Source organism: Lagenorhynchus albirostris, chromosome 5 (assembly GCF_949774975.1).
Source record: "Lagenorhynchus albirostris chromosome 5, mLagAlb1.1, whole genome shotgun sequence".
Classification (NCBI taxonomy): Eukaryota; Metazoa; Chordata; class Mammalia; order Artiodactyla; family Delphinidae; genus Lagenorhynchus; species Lagenorhynchus albirostris.
This window is the reverse complement of record NC_083099.1, coordinates 130,590,236-130,610,329: the sequence shown is the minus strand read 5'-3', so window position 1 is coordinate 130,610,329 and position 20,094 is coordinate 130,590,236. Positions and strand designations below refer to the sequence as shown.

Here is a 20,094-nt window from a genome sequence, read left to right as displayed (position 1 = left end):
TTATCTGTTCTGCCTCAGTTATTCTGCTACTGATGTCTTCTAGAGAATTTTTAATTTCATTTATTGTGTTGTTCATCATTGTTTGTTTGTTCTTTAGTTCTCTTAGGTCCTTGTTAAATGTTTCTTGTATTTTCTCCATTCTATTTCCAAGATTTTAGATCATCTTTACTATCATTATTCTGAATTATTTTTCAGATGTCTGGTCCCAGTGGCTTCAGTTGTTTCAGTGGATTGTGTAGGCTTCCCGGTGGTGGGGATTAGTGCCTGTGTTCGGGTGGATGAGGCTGGATCTTGTCTTTCTGTTGGGAAGGTCCACGTCTGGTGGTGTGTTTTGGGGTGTCTGTGGCCTTATTATGATTTTAGGCAGCCTCTCAGCTAATGGGTGGCATTGTGCTTCTTTCTTGTTAGTTGTTTGGCATACGGTGTCCACCACTGGAGCTTGCTGGTCTTTGAGTGGAGCTGGGTCTTGGCATTGAGATGGAGATCTCTGGGAGATTTTTGGCATTTGATATTACATGGAGATGGGAGGTCTCTTGTGGACCAGTGTCCTGAATTTTATTCTCCCACCTCAGAGGCAAAGCCCTGACACTTGGCTGGAGCACCAAGAGCCTCTCATCCGCACAGCTTAGATAAAAGGGAGATAACAGTGAAAGAAAGAAAGAAGATAATTTTTTTTTAAAACGTTCTTAAAGTAAAAATAATTCTTAAAAAAAATTTAAGTTATAAAAAGAAAGAAAGAAAAAAAGAAAGAAGAGAGCAACTAAACCAAAAAGCAAATCCACCAATGGTAACAATCACTAAAAACTATACAGAAAAAGAAAAGAAAAGAAAAGAAAAGAAAACGGACAGACAGAACCCTAGGACAAATGGTAAAAGCAAAGCTACACAGACAAAATCACAAATAGAAGCATACACATACATACTCACAGGAAGAGAAAAAGGGAAATATATATATATATATATATATATATATATATATATATATATATATATATATATATATATATATATATATATAATCTCGTTGCTTCCAAAGTCCACCTCCTCAGTTTGGGATGATTCGTTGTCTATTCTGGTATTCCACAGATGCAGGGTACATCAAGTTGATTGTGGAGCTTTAATCTGCTCCTCCAGATTCTGCTCGGAGAGATTTCCCTTTCTCTTCTTTGTTCGCACATCTCCTGGGGCTCTGCTTTGAATTTGGCCCCGCCTCTGCTTGTAGGTCGCAGGCGTGCATCTGTTCTTCGCTCAGACAGGACGGGGTTAAAGGAGCAGCTGATTTGAGGGCTCTGGGTCACTCAGGCCGGGGTGGAGGGAGGGGTACGGAGTGCGGGGCGAGCCTGCAGCAGCAGAGACCGGCGTGATGTTGCACCAGCCTGAGGCGTGCCGTGCGTTCTCCCGGGGAAGTTGTCCCCGGATCCTGGGACCCTCGCAGTGGTGGGCTGCACAGGCTCCCAGGAGGGGAGGTGTGGATAGTGACCTGTGCTCGCACACAGGCTTCTTGGTGGCTGCAGCAGCAGCGTTAGCATCTCATGCCCGTCTCTGGGGTCTGCGCTGATAGCCGCGTCTCGCGGCCGTCTCTGGAGCTCCTTTAAGCAGCGCTCTGAATCCCCTCTCCTTGCGCACCAGGAAACAAAGAGTCAAGAAAAGGTTTCTTGCCTCTTCGGCAGGTCCAGACTTTTTCCCGGACTCTCTGCCAGCTAGCCGTGGCGCACTAGGCCCCTTTAGGCTGTGTTCACGCTGCCAACCCCAGTCCTCTTCCTGGGGTCTGACCTCCGAAGCCTAAGCCTCAGCTCCCAGGCCCCGCTCGCCCTGGCGGGTGAGCAGACAAGCCTCTCGGGCTGGTGAGTGCTGTTCCTCAGCGATCCTCTGTGCGTGAATCTGTCCGCTTTGCCCTCCGCACCCCTGTTACTGCGTTCTCCTCTGTGGCTGCGAAGCTTCCCTCCTCTGCCACCCACAGTCTCCACCCACCAAGGGCTTTCCTAGTGTGTGGAAACCTTTCCTCCTTCACAGCTCCCTCCCCGAGGCACAGGTCCTGTCCCTATTCTTTTGTCCCTGTTTTTTCTTTTGCCCTACCCAGGTACGCGGGGGAGTTTCTTGCCTTTTAGGAGGTCTGAGGTCTTCTGCCAGCGTTCAGTAAGTGTTCTGTAGGAGTTGTTCCACATGTAGATGTATTTCTGATGTATTTGTGGGGAGGAAGGTGATCTCTGCGTCTTACTCTTCCACCATCTTGAAGCTCCCTTATCTTTTTTTTTTTGAGTGGAGGGAAAAGTTGAAGTGCTCGCAAACCAATCTAACATATATAAGTTTGCTAAAATCCTACAACTGGCCTTAGGTAAGGAATCACTCAGTGGTGATAGTAGATGAAAGTAATCTACTAGTTATAAGTATTCAGCATTCTATGGGCACCAATTCATATGTTTTTTTCAAAGAAAATGAGGTTTATTGGTCAATCAAGGAGTAAGTTAAGCAGAGGCCAGCTAAGAGCCTCTACTGTATGTTCTGTTTCTGTTGATAATCCCAGGACAGCTCTTAAAGTACATTAAGAATATGCAGTTAATAATACTTAAATTGCCTCTGTCAACAACAAAGCCAGAGCTGAATTCTCTGATGAGGCTTTAAGTGCTGATACTTTGTATTGTTGCTTGTGATGAGGTCCTCATTTTTAAGATATCAGAGGCTTAATGCATGTGTTTGTTGAGTGGGGGAATTTATTTCTCCAGAGACAGGATACAGGTTTGCTTTGGGGCAGGACCAGTTTCGCAAAACAAAACAAAACAAATGTAGAACATAGTTTTTTGAATCTGCCCATGCACTTTGGAAAGTTCTAGCATATGACCCCAGAATTCTGAGCCACAAAGAAGAAGAGATATTTTCATTTTGAAAAAAATGCCTATATGACTCATTTTGACTCTACTCAACTCTGCATGATGCTTCTGGAGTCTAGAATGTCTGCTTCTGAATAGCAGGAGTTTCATTCTAAGGAAGGATGATCCTACCAGGATACAACTGAAATTGTGCTTAGGTCAACCACAGAGTGATTCATGTCCAAACTGTAGAAAATCATCCTCCACCATATTATCAGTCATACTTTACATGGTAGTAAATATTTAGAGTTCATTCACCGTCTGATAGGTATTACACAGTCAAGTATTGGATTTGAAATCTTAAGCACATGTATGAAATTTTATCTGCATCTGACACATGCTGATACACTTAACTTTTAACACTGGTTTTGGGATCTGTTCTGACCATTCCTGCTTTTATTCTTTTGGGCCTTTTGTTTGTATCATTTATATTCTTCTTTTTGAAAAATGCACATGAATAATGTAACTAATGCTTCTCATGCATCTCTTTTGCTTCTGCAGGAGGAATTTTTGAAACTGTGGAAAATGAACCTGTTAATGTTGAAGAATTAGCGTTCAAGTTTGCAGTCACCAGCATTAACAGAAATCGAACCCTGATGCCTAACACCACATTAACCTATGACATTCAGAGAATTAACCTTTTTGATAGTTTTGAAGCCTCACGGAGAGGTAACTATTTTCACACTTTTAAAAGCTTCTTTGGGTGATATGTCTGCTCTACAAGTCAACTTCTTTTTGCTACCTGCTCTTTTTCAAAGTGGACATCTCTGTGCAAATGGGTTTTCAGGAACTTTTGGTGCAAGATGTCACTGTCCAGCACAATCTGAACCATCCTAATGGATATTGCCTAGCTCTGTTTTCTGGGCCTTTCTGATTAGCTTAGCCTTCAGTGCCCTCCACTCTATGATTAACTGGTTCAGCTGTGAATGGAAAATGTCAAGCTTGATCTGTTTTTTCCTTCCTGAGGCTGAGATACCACCATGAAATTGTACAGTGCAGTCAAATAAAACTTTGTGGAAGGTCATACGCAATTAGCATGTGGAAATGCCCACAACACACAGAATTCACAACCTGAATCTTAACAGGTTGTGAGCTACTGGGTTTACCTACCATCCTCTCAAATAATTTTCTAACCCCTTTCCACAAGATCATAGAAATGTGAAGATTATAAACATTGAATCATTATGTTTTACACCTGAAATGTTAAAATGTTATATGTTGATTATATGTCAATTTTAAAAAAGGAAAAAATTAAGAAAAAAAATAATGGAACGGTACAAGCAATCAAGCAAGCAAGGGACTTGGGGTCAAAGAAAATTAAATCTAGGAGAACAATCTCCGCATTTGATTCCCTTTTGCATCTGAAAAGAAGACAAGTTCCTAAAAAGTAATCTAATGTGTACACAGGCTGCAAGGTTTGTCTCATGGAAAGAGTCATTGGAAGGGTGGGGCTTGTTTACACATCCTTCAGACCCTTCCAAGACAACTCTTTGAAGCCACATTTGACATGCTTGAAGGCTGGCCTCTAACTAGGGAGTTGTTGGACCTCCATACAGGAGTTTGTGTGGGTACATCACCCCAGAATAGGAGAGGCTCTTTCTCTCCTAGAGGAAAGCTTTGCCCATCAAACACACACAAGTAAATGGAATACAATGAATGCCATGATCATGCTGATTTCTAAGTAACTAAATATTGATTGTTTCCACATAGAATTAACCCAGTTTGGATTGCACCTAGTAGACTCTTCTGCAAGATTCTTAGTGTCCTTTACAAAAAAAAAAATGTGAAACTTGTTCTCCTGGGAACACAGATGAAAATGGAATAGTATAATGAATTTTTTTTTTTTTTTTTTTTTTTACTGTATGGCATGATCTTAGTATAAGAATATTTTATTTTCAAAGATGGATGGAGTTGTAGGTACTATACAGGTCAGAGTTGTCTATGACAAATAATAAAATGCTATGTTTATACAGCACTTTAAAGTTTACAAGGCATCTTCACATAAATTATCTCTATGTGTTAGATCTCTGTCTTCCTCTCTCCATATCTCCCTTTCTGTGTCTCTGTCTGTCTCTGTTTTTCTCTCTCTGTTTCTCTCTGTCTCTCTCTCTCTGTCTCTCTCTCTCACACACACACTCACACAAAACACTGTTGAATAAATACCCCAGAAAGCCAACCACATTTAAAATCCAAAGCGTTTTTGTGACCTGAAGTACCTGCCATACTTGTAAATTAAACACCCACAAAACTTCTTAAAACTGGTAATTTGCTGGCAAACAGAATTCAAAAGGATTGCTTTTTTGTCAAGTAATATTAGCATCCCAGAGCTAAATATTAGCAGGAATCTCAATCCACTGCCTACTCTAGATGAAGTAATAGTTCATATACTTTCATGCCCTCATTTTTTCTTGCTAACCAATGAAAGCATATCCAGAAAATGAGCTTCTGAGGACAGTTTTCACTTCTAGCACTTAATACAGAAAGTTATGTCTTCATACCTCATGTGATAATTCAGTACCGAAGAGCACAGTGTCAGAAAGTTCCTTGTGAACATTTGCTGTCCCACAGATATTTGAAATATGGCTCTCAAATATTACTTATTAATTTTTCTCTCTAAATCAAGTCAGATAATTTTGACAAAGACATATAATTTTTATACTTATTTTTATTTGTGTGATGGCATTATGATAAAAATTGACAATTTCATTTAAATATTTTGCTATTATTTAATTCAAATATTCAACTATTGTTTCTTGGCAGTTCCAAATCCCTTTAAACTAGAATTAAAATGTAAATTTGAAATGTTTTTACATTTATATTTAATGCCAGCATAAATTTATGCCAGCATAAAATGAGTAGGCACTATTTTACATTGTTATAGAAGATAATCTGTCCCAACATTTCTGGAAGGAAATTTGGTTTATATGTATCAAGTGACTTAAAAATATCAATACCCTTTAATTACAGAAAAATATAAGAACTAAGATAAGTGCTTATAATATTACTTATAATAACCAAAAATTAGGAGCAGCTTAAATATTCAGTGTCATAGGACTAGTTAAATAAGTAATGACATACTCATGGATTAGGCTATTCTATGACACTAAAAATGTACTTTTGCAGAATTTGTGATGACTTAGGGGAAAGGGTGTGCTTTTAGCATTAAACTTAGTGTTAAATACAGAAAGCAATGTATCAAACTGTATCTATATCGTGTTCAATTTTTTAATAAATTAGAACACCAAACTATGAATAGATATCCCAGTAATGGAATTTCAGAGCCTTTTTTCTTCCTTATACTTTTCAATATTCTAAATTATCTCAATGTGTGTATATAATCTTATAATGCAAAAAATAAATAAATGTTAAAAATTAATTTTTGTGTACATGTTGGCTGATATTGAAATAGAAAGAAGCCTGTCCTTGAGCTGGGTCCCTGGGCTCTGGTCAGTTCTGCCACTGTCCAGTGGCCCTGACTCACTTCATTGCCTATGACATTAGTGGGTTGGAGAAAATGTCTTCTAAGATCCCTTTAAGCTATGCTAATCTATTATTCTATAATTAATTAGCTATCAGTATCACTTAACATTCTTTAGCAATTTTTCAATATCCTGGACCTCCTTTCTGAGTTTTGGGAAGGACTGGAACTAAAGTACTCTGCAGCCACCCAGAGAGTCTTCTGAATTCTCTGACCCATTAATACCTTCATTGCCACATTGCCAGATGACAGAACTTGATTTATATGACATTCACTTGGCAAATGGCTTAAAGAATAGCTCTGAGTGCTTCTGGGTAACACCACACCAAGCAAGAGATTTAGACTCCATCTGATTAAAAGTAATGAAATGAGGACTTCCCCGGCAGTCCAGTGGTTAAGACTCAATGCTTCCAATGCAGGGGCTGGGGGTTCGATCCCTAGTTGGGGAACTAAGATCCCACATGCCGCGTGGCATGACCAAATTAAAAAGAAAAAAAAAGTAATGAAGTGAGACCAACAGCTCATTTTTGTTTGCAGGGAATTGGCCTTGTGATGTGTTGCTAATCATTTCTCCATTTACATCTCTAATATTTAGTATCTCAGGAATATTGGAAGCTGGATGAAGCATATTTCCTCAGCATACAGATGGAGAGTGGATAATAGTTTCCAATAGCGAAAATAAGGAGGAACCATGAAAGGGAAGATTAAATTCACAGAACTCTCTCTTTCTCTCCCCTCTTCCCTGCTTTCCCTCTCCACCCCCTCCTTGTCTGTGGACATCAGCATGTGACCAGCTGGCTCTTGGTGTGGCTGCTCTCTTTGGCCCTTCCCATAGCTCCTCTGTCAGTGCTGTGCAGTCTATTTGCAATGCTCTCGAAGTTCCACATGTACAGACTCGCTGGAAACACCCTTCAGTGGACAACAAAGACCTGTTTTACGTCAACCTCTACCCAGATTATGCAGCTATCAGCAGAGCGGTCCTGGATCTGGTCCTCTACTACAACTGGAAAACAGTGACTGTGGTGTATGAAGACAGCACAGGTATGGGACTCACACAAGCCCTCACATGGCCATGTCTGGTCTGGAAAAAGGGAACCAGAATTTGCTACAGGTCTTGACTCATCAGGCAGAGTGCATGAACATGTTATTTTATATGAAGCTAATTGAGTTTTCTAATTGGGAAATGCCATGTGTAGCTAATTCCTTTTCCTTTTGGTGAGTTGACCCTTTCTGATGACCCATTCATCATCAAACTTAAGGCACTTTTTTAAAAGAAATATCACCTTATTAATATATGTTGTAATCCAATCTGAATATTAAAGATGTAATTTAATGTATCCAACTCTGTTAAGACTGACCACGACTCCATTCTTAAATAATGCAGAGAAAGTTTGAAATTGACCATGAAGTATGATTCCAATTCAATAAGCAGCTGCATTAATGCCTTGAAAAGTTTCTAAAGTACATACACAGAGGAATAATGTTAGAGGTTGTATCAATAAAATCTGACCATTTCATGCGAAAAGGACTATGAACCCCAGTAATGAGCCCTTAGTGAAGCTTGCTTTGTTCTGTCTGCTTATTTTAGGATGCAGGACAGACATGGGGTGCTCAGCGCCTCACTAGACATTTCTCTGACTCTCTCCCATTTGAAGTTTCTCTCACTGGCGCCTTCCCCCTTTGTCTCCTGTTTACGTTTTGAGGTTTGTTGGAGTTCCAGATCCCTTTTATTCAGTTAAATTCTTCCAGTGACTCTTCATTGTCCACATAGGAAAGTCCAATTCTAATTTAAAGCTCTTCACCATCTAATCATTTTCATCTCCATTAACCCAGGCACCAGCTGCTCTACATCCCTGTACTGTTACATCACTTCTTAAATACCCCCAAGTCCATCCCTACTCTTTCTTTCTGAGGCTGGCCCCTAACTTTGGATAATCCTCCACATAACCCCCAAGGTGATAAGCTCCCTCATTCTCCATGATCACACCCAAATATCATTTCTTTTTAAAGCTCACTGAGACGACATTAGGAATTAGTAGCAGGGTGTAAATATAAGCATTATATCACATGCTTCAATTATCTGCTTAAATGTTTTTGAGACTAGGAATTCCAAAAAGTTGGAATTTTATCTTTTTATTTTTATAATCTGCTACCTAACATAGTACTGTTTACTTTCTGAATATTTTTTCTTCAAGAATTGAAATTAGCTCCTTTCCTTAATCTACACATTTGGTAATAAGACTAATAAAATTATCAGTGAAAATTAACAAAGCAAAGCACTTTTGAACTTTTTAAATAGTATTTCATTTTTTTCACTCATTTCCACCAAGCACTAGCATTTACTGTTCCTCAGAGGATGAATAGTGAGCCTCCTCTATTTGGCACTAAATCCTGCTTCCATTTTAAACTGTCAGGTAAAAGTGACTATTGTGATTGGAATTATACATTTATGTATTTTCTTATATCTCATTTCATTTGAGAAAGAAGTGAAGGTAGGTGATTGTATATATCATTTATAAATATTATATTCAAAACAGTCCTACTGGGAAGGATAGTCGTATTTTTAGAGCTGCACTTGCTTGCTGTGAAGGAAGAAAATATATTATCAAAGGAACTCCATAAGTATATTTAAAGAGCCTTAAAATATAGATATTATATATAGGTATGGTAAGGTCTTCCATGTTGTCTACCTTTGTAAATAGAGAATTCCACGAGTTAATAAAATAATACTATTTCTCATTATGTAGTACACTCTATAGCATAATTTTCTCTCACTATTTCTACCAGTTCCAGCAATGCCAGGCCATCTAAAAGGAAAACAAATCAATGAATAATATTGAGGCATCTGGATTTAATTTAAGAAAGAGTTCAACTAAAGGTGTGAGCATAATTGTATTTAGAAAAATTATAATTTGCAAAAGGATAACATAAAAGTTGATGTCCTAACCACCCTTTTGATTTTAAGTGAGTACCCATAGTTGACAGCCATTTTGCATAAGAGGAAATTCAAACTATCATTTCTATTACCTTTTACAAGAAACTGAAATCTCCTTTCATCCTTGTTAAGTTCACCTGAACTCAGTTGCTCAATATATACTTGCTGAAATTGACAATCCAAATGAGTCTGTATTTTGCCCATTAAGTTAGAGACGATTCATGTTAAAATGATTTTACTCCCAAAGACATTAAAAATGTAAATGAATAATCAATTGAGCCATGAAATTGGAACCCAGAGAGTAAACAGGTCAACTGAGATCAATAGAAGAAGACATCTTTTGACTATGAGTGGGTTTAATACTGCTTGACTCAGGGTTTTGGTTGCAGTAATTATCAAGTCATAAAAAGAAAACTTACTAAACCTGAAGGAAAAAAAAGGACTTAGGTGTGCTCAGCACCTGCTCTTACACCAGAATTAACTACCCATTAAAGAGCACTTTACTAGGAGTTTGTGAAATAACCTGAAGCCAGCGCAGATGTCTAAGGGACCAAATGGTCCTTGACTCCCATTGAAGTCAAGGGGAGCACTGTGCATGTCTCTAAGGACAAAATCCAAATCACTAAATACTAGCAGGCAGAATTCTGTCCTCTGGAAGAGCAAATGTAGAAAGACCCTAGAGAACTGTCGGAGGGAGTTTTTTTTGTTGTTGTTTGTTTGTTATTTTTGTTTGTTCGTTTTTGCCGTACGCGGGCCTCTCACTGTTGTGGCCTCTCCCGTCGCGGAGCACAGGCTCCGGACGCGCAGGCTCAGCGGCCATGGCTCACAGGCCAAGCCGCTCCGTGGTATGTGGGATCTTCCCGTACCGGGGCACGAACCCGTGTCCCCTGCATCGGCAGGCGGACTCTCAACCACTGCGCCACCAGAGAAGACCCTGGAGGGAGTTTTGCCTCACATCTCTCTCTCTGGTGCCTGGATATTCTTCCCATCAGTCATCTACTTCTCTCTGACTCCCTCATTCAGAGGTGACCCTAGGCAATGCGAAATCACTGCTCATTGCTCATCCCCTCTGCTTCTTTAGACCCCTGGTGGAAGCCTGGCTTCTATCCCTTCACACTCTTCAAAAAGAGCTGAGAAGCTGAGCACCAAATGCAGTGTGGAGAATATTCAACAGTTTCTGCTTTCTCAAGGCTAATCTTAGTGAAATGTAGCCATAGCTGATTTTGTAGGGCAGGGACCAGGAAGCTTTTCTCTCAAAAGGGTTACATACTATATAGCTTAAGCTTCATGTGCCATAGTGTCTTGATCACAACTATCCCACTCTGCTGAGGTAGCAAGAACACAGCCACAGGCAAAATATAAATGAACAGGTATGTTGTGTTCCAATAAACCTTTATTTACAACAAACAAGGAAGCCAGTGTGACTGGATCAGACTGAGAGGGGAAGGGTGGTGGGGTCAGAGAGGAGGGTCTTCATGATCATGGAGGGCTTTGTAGATTATTGGAAGAGCTTTTGTTCCTCATGAAATGGGAAGACATTGGAGAGTTTTCAGAAGAGGAGTGACATGATCAGATTTATACCATAAAAAGATCACTCTGGCCCTTGTATTAATAAAATGTCATAGAGAGGGAAGCATAAAATTGGAGGCTACTAGAGAAATCAAGGCAAGAGATGAAGGTGATAGCAACAGAGGAGTAAGAAATGGTCAGATTCTGGAAATATTTTGATGTTGAGCTGGAATAATTCTCTGAGTGGTGGAGGCTGAGTGAGAAAAATAGAGGAGTCAAAGATGACCCTAAGCTTTTTGGCCTGAGCCAAAAGATGGAGTTGCCGTTGCCTGAGATGGGGAAACGGATAAATGGACATAGTTTGGAGAAATAAGGCTATCAGGAGTTCAGTCATGAATATGTTAAGTTTGATTTTGCAATGTCTACTAGACATCCAAAAAGAGGCAATGAGTAGGCAGTTAATATATGACTCTAGAGTTCAGGAATGTGGTGTAGGCTGGGGATACAAAATTGAGGGTCCTCAGCATATACATGGGACTAGATGAGGCCATCAGAGAAGTGAGCTGCAGCCAGATGTGTTCATAACACATAGTACTTAAGAGGGATTTTTTCATCCACGGTTGCCTTAAATCATTTTTCTCAACACACCAGAGCCATGAGATTTATAAAATGCAACCTGACATAAAGAACTATTATCTGTCACTTACTTAAAACATAGTCTCAAAGCTTTACAATGAGGATTCATTTGAGATAAGATTAATATACATAAAAATGTCAGTGATTGAAAGAAACATTAAATCCAGAAAGAAAACCCAAGAAAAATGACAACCACAAAAATCACAATAACTAAATTCTTGAAGTGCTGACTGATTGCCATGCATTGTTATAGTTATTTTATATAATTAACTCATTTAATATGCTCAACCACCCCGTAAATAAGTGCAATAGCTACTCTTTGGGCTATATTTAAATAGTGACTTAGATTTGTTATGCTTATTATATTTTCCTTCATTTCCCCATAGAAAATAGAAAGAATATATTGTTCGGAACCAAGAATCTTGACGAGCCCTAAAATTTAGACTTGAAGAAAATTAAACATTTTGACATAGGTGATTAAGCCAAAATGTAAACAATCAGTGCCAAGTAAAAGAATAAGTGAATCATTTCACCTTAGCAATCACAATTCACACCTCTGTGTTGTTATGATGACTCATGCTAGCCAAAACACTCTACCACATGCCTTCCCAAAATTCCACCTGAAATAGTTGGAGAATGGAAAGTCCTTGGCATTCAGCACCAGCAAGATAATATATTATAGTTCACTTTTTTCTGCCCTTACTCTTTTTTACCCTTCCTATTTACCCACTCCAGTCCCCTGACCAGAACCCTATCAAATTTTCAGAGTTCTGCTCAGGAAATCAATTTTTAGATATTTCATGGTGGTTTATTATTTTTAGCTACCATTGATATTGGCCAGAATTTAGGACCAAAACATACTGATAGAGCTAAATGCAGCATAGTTAATCTAAAATATTTTGACTAGATTCTTCTATGAGGTTCTTTGCGATCAAGGAACACAATTTTTCTTTTGGGAAGTCTTTAGCCTTTTTTGATGCACTTTTGAAAAATCGTATGTATGGAGATCTGCACTTATAAGTGCTGTATTTCCACAGGTAATTCACTCACTTACCCATCTCCTTTTCTCAGTTCTGATTTTTTCCTCCTCTCTGGAGGGTATATAGATCCCCTTAAGATTCCTATTAGATTTGGATACATTAATATACCAACAGGTTTGTGAAATGCCATTTTGCATGTTTCCAAGTTCAAATGAAGATGAAATTAACATTTAAAATGTGCGATCTTTGGGTCCCAATGGTTTATTACATTCATTTTTATGACATCAAATCCACTGTTGTGGTACAATGAAAAGGGAATTGGACTAAGACTCAAGAAAACGTAGGTACTTTTCTTTTAAACTGCTGCTCATTAAATATAACTAAGACTGCCCAGAAATGGATTGAGTTGCAAAAATTGAGGTAGAGAATTTCTCGAACCAAGAGGTGTTCAGCAGCAGCTGTGTAGCGGGAATTCATGCATCAAGTAGGGGCTTGACCTTTAAGGTCTCTTCCAATTTCTGGCTTCTGTAACTCATTTTCAAGGCCAATCCAAACAATTAACCTCACTGTGCCTCACTTTCCTTACTGTAAAACAGCACTGACACCTATCCACCTCAGCGGTATATTCTGAGGTTTACTGAGCTATTTATAAGACATGCAGGATACTTCATAAAAAGGGGCAATGCAAATAGCAAAGTTTATTATTATTTAAGGAGAAGACAGGGAAATTTTTAAACAGCTACTGGAAATAGCATGTTCTTTTTTTCTCCTCCATATGCTCCACCTGTTCCCAGAGTCTACGTGCATACAATCAGCACTTTTCTGTGTCATATCTGAGTGCGCAGAGTAGATAGATGGCCAAAGAAAGAGTTTAGAATTTGAGCACTTTTGAACGTTATCTTTACATTCAGAGCCCAGATCAAACTCATGTGAAATAAACAGACTCCTTGCTCTCAAGCACTTTTCAAACCAAAGGTGCAATTTCCAATTGCATTACTAGAGGTGGGAGTGGATGCAGGAGGCTCATATTTTGTCTTTTTATTAAGAAAGATTTGAATTTACAGAAAAACGGCAAGAAAGGTACAATGAACTTCTGTACATCCTGCATCTAAGTTCAGCAGTTGTCATCATTTGATCACATTTGCTTTAATGCTCTATGCTTCTTTCAATATAACAACAGCAACAACAAGTAGTAGTATTGTCGATTTGAAAGTAAGTGACAGACAGCATGACCATTTTACCTCTAAATACATTAGAGTATATTTCCTAAGAACAAGGACCTTCCTTTTTATAACCACACTACAGTTATCAAACACAGGAAACTTAACACGGATACAGTTTTTAACATCTATATCAATATTAATGTCTATATAGATATATACGATATTCTAGTTTCCCTAATTGTCCCAATTGCAGTTTTTTTTTTTTTTTTAATCCAGGATCACTCACTGCATTTAGCTGTCAGGTCGTTTCAGTCTCCTTTGGTCTAAAACAGTCTGGCCTTCCCTTGTCTTTCATGACCTTGATATTTTTGAAGAGTCCATACCAGTTTTACTGTAGAATGTCTCTCTATTCGGTTTGTTTAGTTATCTCCTTTTCTGCATTTCATTTTTAAAGTGTCTCTCCTGCAATGGACTAGAAAATCCATCACCATTGCCAGGTTTGCATGCACCCTTACCATTCTCTGCAATTGGAGTCCCATCCTAGAAGCACTGGGTCACTCTGGCAGGGCTGGCATCCACACACAGGAGGGCCATTAGCAAAGTGAGGAATTGTGCCTATATCAATTTTCTTTCCCTGAAGTAATGACTTGTTTAAAGACAAGTTTTAACTTTTTACAATGAAGTGTAATGGATTGCTGGATTGCTGTAAAATGCAAATAAAAGGGAAAGCTTTCTCTAAATTTTGTCTCCTGTGGACTAAAAAGCTTTTCTAATTGTAAATTGCGTGATGTTTGCTAATGAAGGCAGCAAGGCTTCTTTTAAGCAAACAATTGCTTCGAAAGAGAAATGTAAACCTCCCTGTTTCTTGCTCTTTGTTCTTCCTACATCCTGGGTCTGTAACCTTTAAATCTGCTGATCTTCTCCTTTCCTGAGGCCAGTTCACCTGCATATGGACAAAAAGAGAAAACTAGGGCTTAGTAGTGAGTTTTTCTGAAAGGTAAATTTAGTCCAATTAAAAACTAATCTTTTGTACTGAGTTCTCCTTTCTCCTCTATTGGTATTAAAATACATTTCTTTTGTGAAACAATTGTGAAAGCTCACAGTTACTTTTTTTGAGGAGGGAACCTGTTTATTAACAGCTTCATTTGCCAAATAAAGGCTGAATGTTTTATGCTGGTCCAAATTTTTTAAATTTTTTGCTCTATTTATCCAGATAGTTATTTATATAGTTAGTTAGTCATTCAGCCAGTTAGTTAGTTGATCTTAAATCTCAAAGTCAGGAGGAGCCACTGATTTGATGAAAGAGCCCTAGCTTGGGGAGTCAGAGGTGGAACTAGCTTTAAACCCTGGATCTGCCACATGATAGCCTTACACAACCTTGAGCAAGTTGCTCCAGCCCCCGTCAGCCTCAGGTCATAGTTTATCAAATTAAGTAATAAGTGATGCCCCATGCATAATACAAGATTCGATGGGATGAACTCCTTCTGTGGGCTCTGCAGACCTTAAAGCAAGATGTGTTCATGTTATATTTCCAGCCCTTAACATGGATGGGACTTGGCATGGAGTGAACATCCAGAAAATGTTTTCCCGTAAAAGTGAATGAATGAAGGGAGAGAATAGATTCAACTTTAAATGCCATTAACATGCATCTAAGTCATCATGATAGGAAAATGAACTTCAAGATTGACATTCCATTTAGCAAAGAACAAAAGAGCAGTTCATTGCAGCATATGAAATGTACTTCTTAAATATTTTTCCCATTTTATTTAAAGGCCATGTTGATCTCCCTTGTGGTCATGCTCAAAAAAAAAAAAAAAGGAAGCGATTGCAAAGCAGGAAGGCGATAGGAAAAAAACAAACAAACAAATAAACAAACAATAAAAACAAGAGAGACTCACAAGCAGCCTGGAGTAAAGAAGAAAGGAGAATGGGTACCGCTTTCTACTCTTTACCTCTCTTATCAAATAATCCAAAGCTATATCTGGTCCTTCAAGCACCAACAATTTGTATTTGTAAGGCATGATGGTGAGGCATGGAAAGATGTAAGGCATGATTTGTAAGGCATGGAAAGACTGAGTGCTAGACTCACAAGCAATTTGAATCCATAGCTCCTCCTATCTTTGTAACCCTGAGTAAGTTACTTAATTGCTCCAAGCCTTGGTTTTCTTACTTGAAATTATGAAGATGATAACCCTTGCTTCATAGGGTTATTGTTAGGATTAACAAATACACAAATCCATGTGCTCAGTTTTCTTCCATTAGGACTCATCAGTTGCTCAGGACAAGTGATTCTGGAAGTAAGAGGACAAGTGACTCACTGGTGCTTGGGAACCTTCAGTCACATTGGTTGATTTGAAAAGAATCAAGAACCCAGGAAGTCTATCATTCTAACAATTTCTATTTTTATGTTAAAGAAATTAAAAAGGATAATGAGGGCTTCCCTGGTGGTGCAGTGGTTAAGAATCCACCTGCCAATGCAGGGGACACGGGTTCAAGCCCTAGTCCGGGAAGATCCCACATGCCGCGGAGCAACTAAGCCCGTGCGCCACAACTACTGAGCCTGCGCTCTACAGCCTACACGCCTGGAGCCCGCACGCCTAGAGCCCGTGCTCTGCAACAAGAGAAGCCACCGCAATGAGAAGCCCACGCACCGCAATGAAGAGTAGCCCCCGCTCACCTCAACTAGAGAAAAGCCCACATGCAGCAACAAAGACCCAGTGTAGCCAAAAATAAAATAAATACAATTTTTTTAAAAAAGATAATGAGCACTAAATCTTGATACAGTTCTACAACTCCTTCCTTCCTTGCCCTGGTCCACTTGACTCTGAAGAGTAGCTTACAAATTTACTGTACTTCAGGACCACACCTACCCAAGGTACAGAGGAATCTTATAACATCTTAGACACAAAAATGTAGCTTCTAGGGAAAACAAATAACTAAATAAATAAAACAAGAACATTAAAAAAGTGCATCAAGTCCAGAGGTAGCTGGCATCCATGCTGTGTCTTGCACAGTGCATGCCACAATTTCTATCTGAATAGTGACAAAGCTTAATATTTCCTATTGATTACTTGAAGCTGACACATCCTGAAGGCACAGACTGTGTAATAAAAAATATTCAATTTTCCAATGGTCGTCCTTGAGTAAGAGCCAACATCATGCAGTGTGGCGAACACCAGTTAATATTAGGGGAAATAAGATGGAGGCTTCTTATAGCTATTGGTCTTGCCCTATTAAAGCACTTCTATTAAAAAAATGGTGCAGTTCGGTGGATTCATATTTGTGGTGAATTAAACACTCTTCATCAAGTTAGTTGACTGTATACACTTTCCTACAATTACCAATGGTGTATTTTTAAAGAATTTGTTTCTGCCCTTATTATCATAATCTTTTAAAATTCTATCGTCTTTTCTTTTAAATCAAGAAAGTATTTTCCCATACGATGTTCAATTATATTAGAAAGAAAATACAATAAGCCATTTATAAATAGCTTATATGGCAGGAACTGGAAGATTATATAGAACAGTCAACCAATTAGCTGGTAAACAGTATGTTATATATAAAAACTTGCTGAAAGGTTTACAGAGGTTTATAACCCCAAGAAATTCTAGTGTTCTAAAGTGAATGGGTGTTAACCATTTCAAAAAGCATCTTTGGAAACTTCAAGCAACTTTTTGTTTACAAAAGTTTTACAGTATTGACTTGATTTGTTAAAGATTTGTGGTGAAAGCTGGAGAGGACAGTTGCATTCTAAAAAATTCAGAATCCTCTTGGGAAAATTGTGCTTCCAGCCACACATACCCACAAAAGGAAAATACAGTATAATCCATATAGAAAGAGGAATTTCATAGAAAGAGGAATGACAAATGAGAAGTCAATAATGTAACCTTTAGGTAGATGGCATCTTGATACATTTTGGGAATTATATGAGTTTGCCTATAAATGGCAATAAACATACTTTGGACAGAACAGTTTGTTGCATGATTGAATGTCATTTTCTAGGTCTCATTCGTCTGCAAGAGCTCATCAAAGCTCCCTCCAGATATAACATTAAAATCAAAATCCGCCAGCTGCCCTCTGGGAATAAAGATGCCAAGCCTTTACTCAAGGAGATGAAGAAAGGCAAGGAGTTCTATGTGATATTTGATTGTTCACATGAAACAGCCGCTGAAATCCTTAAGCAGGTAAGAGGGGTAAGAAGGAGGTGAAAATATTGGGAGATGAGTTTGTTTATCTTTCTCAGACATGCCATCTGCTTTCACTTAGTGCAGCATGATAAAATGCCAGCAGTCCACTTTAGGCTGAAGATTGCAGATTTCAGAACCCTTTTAAAGAGTCATAGGGCTCAGACCTCTTTGAAGCCACCTGTTCGTATGTAGTTGTAGATGTGTGGTCCTGTGTACATACTCGGAGATATATGGATCCTGCCAGCAGAGATTGAGAGGAGAAGAGTATCATTTCAAGTTGATTAATCATCTCCTCTTTTATGTCCTTTGAAAAAAACAAGCTAGATTTCATTTACACAATGCCTTACTTGTCCTAAATACATCTTCCTCATGGCAAGACCTCTTTTGTCAAACATGCAAGATTCCAAGCACAGTGAAAAAGGGGCATGGGGAGAGTCATGGAAAAGATGCTTCTCTCTTCTAATTTATTACAGACAATGAGCTGCCATGCATTAATCTCCACGGGTAATGTGGGTGGAAACAATAAATTGTGAAATCTTATATAAATGAAAGATCTTAATAACATTAAGAATGATAACAACAGTGTTAATACTTTCTGGGCACTTCAGGATATAGCACTGGTCTTATGTCTAAGAAAGAAAACTCAGAATCAAAATAAAAAATAGATTAAAAATAAATTTTAAAAAAGATTAAACCTAGACTCGTGGTTCTCAACCCAGCGTGATTTCACCCCCTCGGAAACTTCTGTCAACGTCCAGAGACATTTCTGGTGTCGTATTGGGGATGGTAGCATTTTACTGACAGCTAGCAGTTAGAGGTGCTGCTAAACATCCTATAAGACACAGGATCCCCCCCACCCCACAACAAAGAACTACATAGCCTAAAATGCCAATAGTCCTGAGGCTGAGAAACTCTAGCATAAACAGAGACAATGGGAGAGGCAAGCCAGATGTTTAAAATAGAAGCACTAATAAAAAATCAGGGGATTGAATTTTGGGGAAAGTAGGAATAAAATAGCCAGGTTATATTTACTTGCCCTAATGGGTGCCTCTCTATATTTAAGTGGTTACTGTGGCATGAGGCAATGTTCTTACCCAAAATGACACAAGGTGTTATTACACTCCCTAGTTTAAAATGTCTGGGGTGTACTGTTGGGTTGACTGGTAATGGGCACTAATTTCACAAGTAGACCAACCCCTCCATACAAATGCAGAACTGTGGGTTTCTGAGTCACTTAGAAGAGCTCTCTGGGCTCAGTCATCCAGCCTGACTCTCTAGTGCTATATCTCACACTGGAAGGGCATTTCTCAGAAGCCACTGAGTCATAGAACATATTTTAAATTGTGGTTGCAAACAATCGTAGACGTCATCAAGGCTAATCCTCTCACTTTATAGGAGATAAAATAACTTTCCCAGAGCGACACAGCCAGGAACGGGCACTGAACCTCCTTTATCCCATCTGATGCTTTCTCCACAGTGACACGTTGCTTCTCCAGTTAGGCAAACTATATGTTACTTACTTCTAGACTATAGTTGCATTAACAAGTCTTTAGATATTATAAGTACCTCTCAGTAAAGAAAGCAAGCATGCTGCAGTGATGTCAGCAACTAAAGAACTTGAAAGGTGAATAAATATCATCAGCTTCTCTTAATCTTAAGGCTTCATCTGAGAATTTAATACAGTCATTAAAGTGTGTAATGGAGTGTGGGCCAGAAATGAGAAAAACACCCAGATTTTATGCATAGCCCTCAAAATGCCAAGAAGTATCCCTTCCCAAGAGTCTTTCTTAACAGAATCTAGGGACTTCTGTTACATTTAAGAGAATGATTTGCTGATGAGGATTCTCTTAGTTAGAAATCCACTTGGCTCACATAACTGGTCATATCTCTCCCAAAGGGCAGGCTTGGAATAGGCAAGGGAAGTGCCTGATGGCCATGGGCAGGGGCTGCTAGAGTTTCTCCTGTATTTTGATAAATGTGGATATAAAATTCATTTGATGTAAGTTGTTCTTTCCTTGTGGCATGGAGATTATATCATTCAAAGGAAAATTAGAAATAAAAAAAAAAAACAAAAAGACACAGGAAATCATCTAAGAGAAGCCCTCTCAAGAAATGTCTGGCAGGGGCAAAGAGAAGTAGGATTAGTTCCACTTTGCACAAGCCATTGGCACAAACATTTTTCTCCATCCTGTCTTACCATGTTTTATCTTGTGTTTGCTTTTCCTAATCACGTGAATGGTACGATTGGCTGTGAAGCTTGGGGGAAGTGACTCAAAGACTGTTCATCCTCTCTTTGTTCTAGACCCATGATCTGAAAAGATTGGGAGGGGTGGAGAACT

At 38.8% G+C, this 20,094-nt stretch overlaps 1 protein-coding gene across 9 annotated transcripts in view; it reads left to right on the top strand.

The window, feature by feature from the left end:
* GRIK1 (glutamate ionotropic receptor kainate type subunit 1) overlaps positions 1-20,094 on the top strand; it is a 417,625-nt gene that overhangs the window by 256,141 nt on the left and 141,390 nt on the right. For 6 of the 9 annotated variants that reach the window (XM_060149419.1, XM_060149417.1, XM_060149418.1 and 3 more), the window contains exons 2-4: positions 3,369-3,536; positions 7,129-7,386; positions 17,571-17,752. In XM_060149419.1, coding sequence (XP_060005402.1) covers positions 3,369-3,536; positions 7,129-7,386; positions 17,571-17,752 — 608 coding nt within the window. The remainder of the gene's footprint in view (positions 1-3,368; positions 3,537-7,128; positions 7,387-17,570; positions 17,753-20,094) is intronic. The other 3 variants (XM_060149424.1, XM_060149423.1, XM_060149425.1) reach the window with 2 other exon arrangements.